The 13,253-nt window shown below is 45.0% G+C and overlaps 2 protein-coding genes and 1 long non-coding RNA gene across 10 annotated transcripts in view; 2 read left to right on the top strand and 1 right to left on the bottom strand.

Annotated features, from left to right (window-relative positions):
* Positions 1-3,297, top strand: part of RIPK1 (receptor interacting serine/threonine kinase 1) — a 37,738-nt gene extending 34,441 nt beyond the window's left edge. For all 6 annotated transcript variants that reach the window (XM_082346027.1, XM_082346028.1, XM_082346031.1 and 3 more), the window contains one exon: positions 1,268-3,297. In XM_082346027.1, coding sequence (XP_082202153.1) covers positions 1,268-1,554 — 287 coding nt within the window. In that variant the 3' untranslated portion in view covers positions 1,555-3,297. The remainder of the gene's footprint in view (positions 1-1,267) is intronic.
* Positions 3,298-4,813: 1,516 nt separating this feature from the next.
* Positions 4,814-12,824, bottom strand: LOC309607475. Its single transcript, XR_014232412.1, has 2 exons — positions 12,688-12,824; positions 4,814-5,194 (listed from the first exon to the last, which is right to left on the bottom strand). It is a non-coding gene; the product is annotated as an uncharacterized lncRNA (long non-coding RNA).
* BPHL (biphenyl hydrolase like) overlaps positions 12,752-13,253 on the top strand; it is a 26,167-nt gene continuing 25,665 nt past the window's right edge. Inside the window, exon 1 of one of the 3 annotated variants that reach the window (XM_082346041.1) lies at positions 12,752-13,179. In XM_082346041.1, coding sequence (XP_082202167.1) covers positions 12,895-13,179 — 285 coding nt within the window. In that variant the 5' untranslated portion in view covers positions 12,752-12,894. The remainder of the gene's footprint in view (positions 13,180-13,253) is intronic. The other 2 variants (XM_082346042.1, XM_082346039.1) reach the window with 2 other exon arrangements.

Here is a 13,253-nt window from a genome sequence, read left to right as displayed (position 1 = left end):
CATGCATAATAAAAATAAGAGGGCTTTCTCTTATGGGGTTCCACTATGCAGCCTCATAACATTAATCCCAAAACACAACCTGGGAAAAGCAGTCATGAGGCCAAAGCAATGTGATTTAAGAACGCAGCTTTCTAATTAACCCTAGGATGGGCAATTTTTTTAAATCAAGGGCCAGGTAGTAAATGTTCTAGGCTTCACTGGTCCTGAGGTCTCTGCGGCAGCCGCTCAGCTGACACTGTAGTACAGTAGCAGCCGCAGACAGTATGTACACGAATGGGCGTCGCTGTGTTCTAATAAAACTTTGTTTACAAAAACAAGCAGCGGGCTGGATTTGGCCCATGGGCCATAGTTTGACAATCCCTGGTCTAACCCATTTGAAGGCTAGTCTTTAAAATACTAGAGCGGATGTTCCTAATTTTGGGGGTGACAAGGGTACCTTTGAGAATCTGATGAAACCCAGGGTCCCTCTCCTGGCGAAGCGTTGACAGAATTTTGGACGCCTGACGTCCCGTGGTGATGGCAGAAGCTGCACTGTGGGGAGTTGGGGGAAAATGAGGTGTCTTCTTCCTCATATTCAGCTTACTGAGGGCAGACGACGATCAAGGAAGTGGGTTTGTTTGTGGTGTTTTGGTGGTTTTATACTTTTATTTTGCTTCATTTTATTATTTTTACGAAGGCCTGAGAGGAAGGAACAAGTAGAAAGAGAGAGGTTACGGCTGTAGGAGGAAAGAGGACAGCACTTGGGGTAGGGGAGGGATAAGTCCAAAAATACCTCATCCATTAAAAGACAAGGGAAGGCAGTGTAATCAAACCAGCTCACAGTCGGTGGTCTCAGTTTCCTTGATTAAGTAAGAGGAAAGCAAACTGTTGGGTGAAGGGTATCCTGAGTTGAATGACCTTAACTCTGGCCAGATGTAAGCGGAAAATGCCCAAAAGGAGCAAAAATGGTGTCTTCCCCCTTTACATCAGGAGTGTGTGATATAAACAAGGGCTGTGGCTCAGGTTGTACAGAACAGCCTAGTAGCCAGAGGGGTGTTTTCCTCTCTAAGCCTCGGGCTGTGCCTCAGACCTGCACCTCCCGGGGGGGAAGAGGTTCCTCCACATGGGCTGGCAGACAGGTAAAGTATCAACCGATGAGCCCACAACTGTAGCAAGAAGAAGTTATCTTTGTCACCGTCTCCTGGTACTCTTCACTTTATACAGGTCTTTGAAGCTAGATGTTCAAATGGCCATAGCTTGATGTCTTCTTCTCTTTTCTATTTGGCAGATAATACCACTAGTCTGACTGATAGACACCTGGACCCAGTCAGAGAAAATCTGGGCAAGCACTGGAAAAACTTTGCCCGTAAACTGGGCTTCTCTCAATCTCAGATTGATGAAATTGACCATGACTATGAGCGAGATGGACTGAAAGAAAAGGTTTACCAGATGCTCCAGAAGTGGCTGATGAGGGAAGGCAGCAAGGGGGCCACCGTGGGAAAGCTGGCCTATGCGCTCTGCGAGTGTTCCAGGGTAGACCTGCTGAACTGCTTGATACGCATGAGCCAGAACTAAGCCCACAGGGAGGGGCTCCTGCAGCATGAGGCCATCTCCTCACTCGGTGAGCGACCCACCGAAAGCCTGCTGCCTCAGAAGGTTCAGAATTCTTTCCTCACTGATGTGGGTCCTGTGCGTAAAAATCATTTCCTGCCTTTCATAGCTGCAGGATGGGAAAAGAAATCTACAGCAAACAACCCACTACACAGGAAGACCTATTCATGGCCAAGGTCCAATCAAAAAAGAAGCCTAATAGTGTTTTGAAAGGGAGAGAGATTTAAGGGAGATCATTTTCTTTCAGATTATTCCATAACCTTCAGTGATGCTGTTCATTCAGTTTCTTGAAATTTTGCTTGATCAAGGAAAAAACAAAAAAATTCAGAGACTATAAACTAAATCAGCTTCCTAATTCTGCACTGTCTTCTCTACATAGGCTCCTGTTATAATCGAAGCGCTGTAAAATGCTGCGTTCTCGTCAAATGGGATTTTTTTGTATCACAACCACAGTTCATTCCAAAATTACAGGGTCTCTTAACGTCAGGATCAAATTCTGTATCAGTCACTACAGGCTTCAGGAATTATATGCCGTCTGCACTCTGTAAATTAACGGAAGCGATTTTAAGGAGTACAAACAAGGGGGGAAAAATAGAGAACAAAAATAGCAGACTTTCCCCGGCTGTCGTTGCGCAGAATTGCTACTAATTCTGACGAGTACGAAGGTTCTTCCCTAGCATTCTGACACTTCAGGTACCTTTTCCAACCTGCGTGCCCTGAAGAGGGAGCAGGCGTGCTGGGAGTACTGACCGCGTCACCCCGGCGACGACTGGAGCCTCAGGGCGGATCAGTGTTGAGCAGCTTCCTCAGTTTACCCCGGGGTGCTGTAGCAATAGCTTCATTTTCTCCTGTGAGCTGGGCTGTGCAAGGACCGGTTCCGCGTCTGCTCCTTGTGCCTGCAGCAGTCAGCCTCTCAAAGCCCACCTGAAACCAGGAAGGAGTGAAGGCACTCGAGGGCTAGGAGACTGACGTGACCCGGCCACCCAGCATCGCTGCCCGCCCTCTGCCCGGCAGAGCAGGTGTGCCAGTGTGCTCAGCCCTCCCGGGAGGGAGGCGCTCAGGGTGCGGTAAGGTCACCTGGCTGCCAGAGCAGATCCCAGTGTTTGGTGGGCGCGTAACAGTATTGTTGGCTCTGATTCTAAGTCTCCTCCAGTCCCAGCAGATACACACACACACACACACACACCACTGAAGTGGTACTGTAAAGCAAAATTTCTCAGCCTTGGCACTACTGGCATCTTGGGCCAGATAGCTGTGTGTGTGGAGGGCGGTCCCGTGCATCGTGGGGCATTTGGAAGCAACGCTGGCCTCTCCAATAGTGCTCTTCTCCCCTCCCCCCACCCCTAGTTGTGACAAACAGCAGGGTCTCTGGACATTGCCAGGTGTCCCCTGGAGGGGCAAAACTGCCCCAGTTGAAGACAGCACTGCTATAAAGTAGTGACCCTGTCTTCCTACCCACACATATCCAGGCTCACGACTTCGTTGCCACACAGCACTGGATCCCATAGCCCAAAAGGAAAACTGGAGGGGCAGATAGTCCCAGGCTTGCTGGAGGGGCTGGATGATTTCTTTTCTAAATGCATCGCTTGTACCTCTCTTCTAAATTCTCTAAATTCCAAAGAGGTTGCATGATCAATGTTCAGAGGCAAAAAGCAGAAGATATCTTTAATGGACTTTTTAAAATAAAATTTTGTACCTCAAATATAAGCCATGTGTTTGTATAAATGAAACAGTTTGAGATTCTCCACTGTGGCTTTACCACGTGGGTTGGCATTTCCTTTCCACCCCTGCTATTGGCAGGAGAGGGGAAGCTGGTGATGAAAGTGGAGCTTCTTGACATTGCATTTTGACTTTCACGATGAAAAACCCACTGATCCGAGAGGCTGCGGCACTGCTGTCCTTCACACCTGGCTCAGAGGCCCTTCCTGCAGCCTCCACTCTCTAAACACTGGGCTGAAAAGGGCCAAATTTATATCTGAGGAGTTTCAATACAAGGCCCAAGCACCACAAAAACACTAGTCTTGGGCAGAAACCAATTAAATGAGACGACACAGACTACAACATTAGAAATACGACTATCCATCTTGGCTCCGAAAAAGGTATTCAGACCCTAAGGTTGATACCGGTAAATAAGACTCCCTTCCAGATCACACATCCTGCTCAGGAAGAGTCTCCACTTCATGCTATGGTCATGATCTTTGCTTCGGGTCCATAATATGAAGTTAGATCTTCAGCAACAAGAAAAGGAGTTATTTCTCACAAAACATTTTAAATAGTATTTTGATGTACACTTTAATGTGTGTTGTTTATTTTTTAAAGTTTTTCTAATTACAATAATCATGTAAATAAAAATAGGTCTTTATATGGTCAAGGTTTTAGAAGCATCTGATTACAAGGAAATCACTGAAGGATTAGTTCTATGGTATAATCCAGGTACAGGGTTCTGAAATCAAGCAGGCTTAAATTCCCCTCTGCTGCTCTGGCTGTGTACCTGGGGCCTGCTTCCTAACCTCTCTTAGCCTCAGTTTCCTCATCTATAAATAGGGCAGTAGTACATAAGGTTGATGTGAGGATTAAAATAAGATAATGCATCACAAGGTGCCTGGCACAAAAATAGTAGTTATTTTTTAAATTAATTTTTATTGTATAGTTAATTTACAATGTTATATTAGTTTCAGGTGTACAGCAAAGTGAATCAGTTATACATACACATACATCCACTCTTTTTAAGATTCTTTTCCCATAGGCCATTATAGAGTATTGAGTAGAGTTCCCTGTGCTATAGAGTAGGTCCTTATTAGTTATCTATTTTACATATAGTGGTGTATATATGTCCATCCCAATCTCCTGATTTATCCTTCCCCCCGTTTTCCCCCGGTAACCATAAGATTGTTTTCTACATCTGTGACTCTAAGAAACAGTAGTTATTTTTTAAACTGCACAATAGTGTTATACACAGAGCTACTTCTCAAGTGTGTACTTAAAAATTGTTACACCAATTTTTTGCTAAACCCTCAGCACTACCATTTCTGCTGACCAGTAGGATAACTGGTGTTAAAATTGTACAATTATTTTTAACCCTGATCATCTCCGACAAGAGATCCCAATCAATCCCAATCAGGAAAACATAAGGAAATGTTGACCCCACCCAAGATTCTGAAAGTCAAACAATAGTAGCTGGAATATTACATATTTCTCTTTCTTTCTATGCAGGAAATTGATGTGATAGCTTTATGTTGAAAGAACATAAATATTTTAGCATAATCCGTATTTAAGCCAAACCTGCCTTTACTGCTCAAGAAACTCCAATGGGCCAGTGAGGACACTGCAGGTAACAGAACTTTCCATGGCTGTAGCACCTAGAAGCACTGTGCCTGCAGGACTATGACAGTGGCAGGGCCTCCGGGAGGAGAAGTAACGTGGCGTGCACGGAAGCGGCTGGAATCTCCGATTCAAGCCACGGCTAAGCAGCAGCCACGAACGAGCCAAGTATCTTCAGTTCAGGTAGGGCAGGAGAGTAGCCAGAATTAAAGGGTAGTTGTTTTTTTCCCTATTGAATCTTCGATTGCAGATAATGTTTATAACCTTTAAAGCTTGAATTGGTCTGAAGAAGAAGAAAAATTCAATAGTGGTGAAATACACATAAAATTTGCCATCTTCATCTTCATCTTTACGTGTACAGCCTGTAGCCTGCTGGGATCCCGGGCCTGATCCTCTGCCCACCGAGGCCCCTTCCAGCCGCGCGGGTCGTGAGGCAGTGGGAGGGAGGGAAGGGGGAGCACAAGTAAAGGCCCGACCTCCGACCCGCACCCCTGGGGGCGGCTGGGGGAGGGGAGGAGTTCCTACGCCCAGCGGACCCACCCACGGTTAGGGGTCCAGCGGCTATGACGGGGGAGACCCTGGGGGAGAGGGGGAGACCCTGGGGGAGACGGTGCGGGAGGGGCGTGGAGGAACGGGAGGGAACGCCGCCAGCGCTTTCCCTGTCCACTTACGCCCCGGGGAGCCTGTTGGGTTCCCGGGCCTAATCCTCTGCCCTCCGAGCCTCCCTCCTGCCCCGCAGAGCCCAGGCCCCGCCCCTACAACCCCCGCCCAGGGCCCTACCTCTACACTCCGAGAACCCCTCCAACGCGCTGGGCCTAAACCCCACCCACACACCCTCACGCAGGGCCTTACCTCCAAACCCCGAACTCCGCCCTCCAGAGGCCCTCCCTTCCACCTGCTGCCTCTCCCCTTCTGCGCAGGTCCTGAGCAGAGGCCCCGCCCCACGCTTGAACGTCGCCCCGCCTAGGCCCCGCCCCACGCTCAAACGGCACCACCCCCACCCGCCTAGGTCCCGCCCCACCCTAAGCCCCACCCCTGCCTAAGTTCCCCCCTCCCCCCCACCCCCGCCCCACCTAAACTCCACCCCCATAGCCAAGGCTTTTTTTTCTTTTTCTTTTTTCCTCTTTTCGACTGGAGTTCGGTTTTACCTTGTTGATTCATTGTTGTTAATTCTTTTATATTTTTATTTTTCCTAATAAATCTTTTATTTTTCTAATTTTATTTTATTCTTTATACTTCACTATTCTCTCCTTTTGGCTTGTTCCCCGCCCCCCTTTTTTTTTCTTTTTTCTGTTGTGGTTTTATTTTACCTTGTTGTGGTTGTTTCAATTATAGTTTTATTTTTCCTAATATATATATATTTTAATTTATTTTTATTTTTGGCTGAGTTGGGTCTTTGTTGCTGCACACAGGCTTTCTCTACTTGCGGCGAGTGGGGGCTACTCTTCGTTGCAGTGTGCAGGCCTCTCATTGCGGTGGTTCTCTTCTTGCGGAGCACGGGCTCTAGGCACGCAGGCTTCAGTAGTTGTGCCTTCCGGGCTCTAGAGAGCAGGCTCAGTAGTTGTGGCAGATGGTCTCAGTAGTTGTGGCTCACGGGCTCTAGAGCGCAGGCTCAGTAGTTGTGGCACATGGGCTTAGTTGCTCCACAGCATGTGGGATCTTCCCAGACCACGGCTCGAACACACGTCCCCTGCACTGGCAGGCGGATTCTTAACCACTGCGCCACCAGGGAAGCCCCCCTAATATATTTTTTTATCTTTCTAATTTTATTTTGTTTTTTATTCTTTGATATTGTACTGCTCCTTTTTTCTTTCTTTCTTTCTTTCTTTTTTTTTTACCGCACCACGAAGCTTGCAGGATCTTGGTTCCCAGGCTGGAGGTTGGGCCCAAGCTCCTGTGGTGGGAGGTCCAAGTCCAAACTGCTGGACTAGCAGAGAACCTCAGACCCCAGGGAATATTAATCAGAGTGAGGCCTGCCGGAGGTCCTCATCTCAGCACCAAGACCCGGCTCTATCCAACTGCCTGCAAACTCCAGTGCTGGACCTCTCAGGCCAAACAACCAGTAAGACTGGAATACAGCACCACCCATCAAAAAAATATGTTACAGACAAAGGAGCAAGGTAAAAACTTACAAGACCAAATAAATGAAGATGAAATAGGCAACCTACCTGAAAAAGAATTCAGAGTAATGATAGTAAAGATGATCCAAAATCTCAGAAACAGAATGGAGAAAATATAAGAAACATTTAACAAGGATCTAGAAGAACTAAAGAGAAAACAAACAGTAATGAACAACACAAAAACTGAAATTAAAAATACTCTAGAAGGAATCAATAGCAGAATAACTGAGGCAGAAGAACAGATAAGTGAGCTGGAAGATAAAATGGTAGAAATAACTGCCAGGGAGCAGAATAAAGAAAAAAGAATGAAAAGAATTGAGGACAGTCTCAGAGACCTCTGGGACAACATTAAACGCACCAACATTCGAATTATAGGGGTCCCAGAAGAAGAGAAAAAGAAAGGGTCTGAGAAAATATTTGAAGAGATTATAGTCGAAAACATCCCTAACATGGGAAAGGAAATAGTCAATCAAGTCCAGGAAGCACAGACAGTCCCATACCGGATAAACCCAAACAGAAACATGCCTAGACACATATTAATCAAACTATCAAAAATTAAATACAAAGAAAAAATATTAAAAGCAGCAAAGGAAAAGTAACAAATAACATACAAGGGAATCCCCATAAGGTTAACAGCTGATTTTTCAGCAGAAACTCTGCAAGCCAGAAGGGAGTGGCAGGACATATTTGAAGTGATGAAACGGAAAAACCTACAACCAAGATTACTCTACTCAGCAAGGAACTCATTCAGATTTGATGGAGAAATTAAAACCTTTACAGGTCGGCAAAAGTTAAGAGAGTTCAGCACCAACAAACCAGCTTTACAACAAATGCTAAAGGAACTTCTCTAGGCAGGAAACACAAGAGAAGGAGAATACTTACAATAACAAACCCAAAACAATTAAGAAAATGGTAATAGGAACATACCTATCGATAATTACCTTAAATGTAAATGGATTAAATGCTCCAACCAAAAGACATAGATTGGCTGAATGGATACAAAAACAAGACCTGCGTATATGCTGTCTACAAGAGACCCACTTCAGACCTAGGGACACATACAGACTGAAAGTGAGGGGATGGAAAAAGATATTCCATGCAAAAGTGGAAATCAAAAGAAAGCTGGAGTAGTAATTCTTGTATCAGACAAAATAGACTTTAAAACAAAGACTATTACAAGAGACAAAGAAGGAGACTACATAATGATCAAGGGATCAATCCAAGAAGATATAACAATTGTAAATATTTATGCACCCAACATAGGAGTACCTCAATACATAAGGCAAATGGTAACAGCCATAAAAGAGGAAATTGACACTAACACAATAATAGTAGGGGAGTTTAACATCCCACTTTCACCAACAGACAGATCATCCAAAATGAAAATAATTAAGGAAACACAAGCTATAAATGATACATTAAACAAGATGGACTTAACTGATATTTATAGGACATTCTATCCAAAAACAGCAGATTACACTTGCTTCTCAAGTGCTCATGGAACATTCTCCAGGATAGACCATATCTTGGGACACAAATCAAGCCTTGGTAAATTTAAGAAAATTGAAATCGTATCAAGTATCTTTTCCGACCACAGTGCTGTGAGACTAGATATCAATTACAGGAAAAAATCTGTAAAAAATACAAACACATGGAGGCTACACAATATGCTACTAACTAACCAAGAGATCACTGAAGAAATCAGAGGAAATCAAAAAATGCCTAGAAACAAATGACAATGAAAACACGACAACCCAAAACCTATGGGATGCAGCAAAAGCAGTTCTAAGAGGGAAGTTTATAGCAATACAAGCCTACCTCAAGAAACAAGAAACATCTCAAATAAACACCCTAACCTTAGACGTAAGGCAATTAGAGAAAGAAGAACACAAAAAACCCAAAGTTAGCAGAAGGAAAGAAATGATAAAAATCAGATCAGAAATAAATGAAAACGAAATGAAGGAAACAATAGCAAAGATCAATAAAACTAAAAGCTGGTTCTTTGAGAAGATAAACAAAATTGATAAACCATCAGCCAGACACATCAAGAAAAAAAGGGAGAAGACTCAAATCAACAGAATTAGAAATGAAAAAGGAGAAGTAACAACTGACACTGCAGAAGTACAGAGGAGTATGAGAGATTACTACAAGCAACTCTATGCCAATAAAATGGACAACCTGGGAGAAATGGAAAAATTCTTAGAAAAGCACAACCTTCCGAGACTGAACCAGGAAGAAACAGAAAATATAAACAGACCAATCACAAGCACTGAAATTGAAACTGTGATCAAAAATCTTCCAACAAACAAAAGCCCAGGACCAGATGGCTTCACAGGCGAATTCTACCAAACATTTAGAGAAGAGCCAACACCTACCCTTCTCAAAGTCTTCCAAAATATAGCAGAGGGAGGAACACTCCCAAACTCATTCTACAAGGCCACCATCACCCTGATACCAAAACCAGACAAAGATGTCACAAAAAAAGAAAATTACAGGCCAATATCTCTGATGAAAATGCAAAAATCCTCAACAAAATACTAGCAAGCAGAATCCAACAGCACATTAAAAGGATCATACACCATGATCAGGTGGGATTTATCCCAGGAATGCAAGGATTCTTCAGTATATGCAAATCAATGTGATACACCATATTAACAAACTGAAGGATAAAAACCATATGATCATCTCAATACATGCAGAAAAAACTTTTGACAAAATTCAACACTCATTTATGATAAAAGCCCTGCAGAAAGTAGGCATAGAGGGAACTTTCCTCAACATAATAAAGGCCACACATGACAAACCCACAGCCAACATTGTCCTCAATGGTGAAAAACTGAAACCATTTCCTCTAAGATCAGGAACAAGACAAGGTTGCCCACTCTCACCACTATTACTTAACATAGTTTTGGAAGTTTTAGCCACAGCAATCAGAGAAGAAAAAGAAAAGGAATCCAAATCGGAAAAGAAAAAGTAAAACTTGTCACTCTTTGCAGATGACATGATACTATACATAGAGAATCCTAAAGATGCTACCAGAAAACTACTAGAGCTAATCAATGAATTTGTTAGAGTAGCAGAATACAAAATTAATGCACAGAAATCTCTTGCATTCCTATACACTAATGATGAAAAATCTGAAAGAGAAATTAAGGAAACACTCCCATTTACCATAGCAACAAAAAGAATAAAATACCTAGGAATAAACCTACCTAACGAGACAAAAGGCCTGTATGCAGAAAACTGTAAGACACTGATCAACGAAATTAAAGATGATACAAACAGATGGAGAGATATACCATGTTCTTGGATTGGAAGAATCAACATTGTGAAAATAACTATACTACCCAAAGCAATCTATAGATTCAATGCAATCCCTATCAAACTACCAATGGCATTCTTCACAGAACTAGAATAAAAAATCTCACAATTTGTATGGAAACACGAAAGACCCCAAATAGCGAAAGCAATCTCGAGAAAGAAAAACAGAGCTGGAGGAATCAGGCTCCCTGACTTCAGACTATACTACACAACTACAGTAATCAAGACAGTATGGCACTGGCACAAAAGCAGAAATATAGATCAATGGACCAGGATAGAAAGCCCAGAGATAAACCCATGCACATATGGTTTATGCACATATGCACCTTATCTTTGATAAAAGAGGCAAGACTATACAAGGGAGAAAAGACAGCCTCTTCAATAAGTGGTGCTGGGAAAACTGGACAGCTACATGTAAAAGAATGAAATTAGAACACTCCCTAACACCATACACAAAAATAAACTCAAAATGGATTAATGACCTAAATGTAAGGCCAGACACTATAAAACTCTTAGAGGAAAACATAGGCAGAACACTCTATGACATACATCACAGCAAGATCCTTTTTGACCCACCTCCTAGAGAAATGGAAATAAAAGCAAAAATAAACAAGTGGGACCTAATGAAACTCAAAAGCTTTTGCATAGCAAAGGAAATCATAAAAAATATGAAAAGACAACCCTCAGAATGGGAGAAAATATTTGCAAATGAAGCAACTGACAAAGGATTAATCTCCAAAATATACAAGCAGCTCATGCAGCTCAATATGATAAAAACAAACCACCCAATCCAAAAATGGGCAGAAGACCTAAATAGAAATTTCTCCAAAGAAGATATACAGATTGCCAACAAACACATGAAAGGATGCTCAACATCACTAATCATTAGAGAAATGCAAATCAAAACTACAGTGAGGTATCACCTCACGCCAGTCAGAATGGCCATCATCAAAAAATCTACAAACAATAAATGCTGGAGAGGGTGTGGAGAAAAGGGAACCCTCCTACACTGTTGGTGGGAATGTAAATTGGTACAACCACTATGGAGAACAGTATGGAGGTTCCTTATAAAACTAAAAATAGAACTACCATATGACCCAGCAATCCCACTACTGGGCACATATCCAGAGACAACCATAATTCAAAAATGAGTCATGTACCAAAGTGTTCCTTGCAGCTCTATTTACAATAGCCAGGACATGGAAACAACCTAAGTGTCCATTGCTAGATGAATGGATAAAGAAGATGTGGCACATACATACAGTGGAATATTACTCAGCCATAAAAAGAAACGAAATTTTGAGTTATTTGTAGTGAGGTGGATGGACCTAGAGTCTGTCATACAGAGTGAAGTAAGTCAGAAAGAGAAAAACAAATGCCGAATGCTAACGCATATACATGGAATCTAAAAAAAAAAAAAAAGGTTCTGATGAACCTAGGGGCAGGACGGGAATAAAGACGCAGACGTAGAGAATGGACTTGAGGACATGAGGAGGGGGAAGGATACGCTGGGATGAAGTGAGAGAGTGGCATGGACTTATATACACTATCAAATGTAAAACACATAGCTAGTGGGGAGCAGCCGCATAGCACAGGGAGATCAGCTCGGTGCTTTGTGACCACCTAGAGGGGTGGGATAGGGAGAGTATATGGGGATGTATGTATACGTATAGCTGATTCACTTTGTTATACAGCAGTAACTAACACACCACTGTAAAGCAATTATACTCCAATAAAGATGTTTAAAAAAAAAAGGGTACAGGCTGTGGCGTTAAGGACATTCACATCGTTGTGCTGTCATCACCACCATCCTCTCCAGAACTCCTTTCTTCTTGCAAAACTGAGACTCTGACCCATTAGACACTAACTCCCCCTCCCCCAGCCCCTGATACCCACAGTCCTACTTTCCGTCTCTGAACCTGAGGGCTGCAGGGACCTCACACACCTGGACTCACACACTGTTGGTCCTTTTGTGACTGAGCATGATGCCCTCGAGGTTCCCCCGTGTGGTGCCGCGTGCGGGGACGTCCTCCCTCCTGGAGTTGGACAGTGTCCCCTAACACGGGTACACGTCTCACGTCTCCATCATCCACCAACCACCATCCACACCTGCGGCTCCTCCCCCTCGGCTCCCGCGAGTAACGCTGGGAAGCGGAGCGCAGGTACCGGAGCCTCTGCTTGACTGCAGGATCGAACGGAAGCTCTAATTTAATTTTCGAGCCCCCCCCCCTCCCCGCACCACTCTCCACGCCCTCGCCGACACTCATTAATTTCTGGGATTTCTGAGAACGGGGATCCTAGTGGGTGTGAGGCGGTGGGAAGAAAATAAACCAACCCCATCATCCCCGTCAGCAGCCAGGCCGGCGGCCCCGGGCCCACCCCTCCGTGAGGGCGAGACGCCGGTCACCGCTGAGCCAGAGCTGGTACCCAGGGAAGACGCTCTGTGCCGGCGCCTCCGGGGATCGCGAGCCCAGTTCCTATCAGGGACCAGCGAGAAGCCAGGGGGTTCCCGCCAACGGTCCAGGCCGGGTTCCGAGCAGCGATGGTGGCCTGTGGGCCCGGCGCATGCGTGCTCGAGGCGGTTGGGCGGGTGCGGGCTCAGGGATGCCGACGGGCCCGGCGCATGCGTGCTCGGGGCGGCGCGGTGGGGCGGGCTCGGGGTGGCCGGGAGAGCCGCCGCATGCGCGCTTCCGGCGCGAGCGCGACCAGTGACCATGGCGGCGGCGGCGGCGCAGGGCAGGTGGGGCGCGCGGCGGCTGCGGCTCCTCCTCTCCACGCTGAAGCCCGGGAGCCACGTTCCCCTGGCCGAGCCCGTGGCTGCGTTCAGGTAATGGCGCCGCTCCTCACCGGAAGCCCCCGCGTCGTTGTCCGCGCGCTCGGGGCGGCGTGAGGGGAGCCGCT

Source organism: Balaenoptera borealis (genome assembly GCF_965194805.1).
Source record: "Balaenoptera borealis genome assembly, chromosome: 12".
NCBI classification, from domain to species: Eukaryota; Metazoa; Chordata; class Mammalia; order Artiodactyla; family Balaenopteridae; genus Balaenoptera; species Balaenoptera borealis.
The sequence above is the reverse complement of the archived record's forward strand: the minus strand, read 5'-3'. Positions and strand labels throughout refer to the sequence as shown.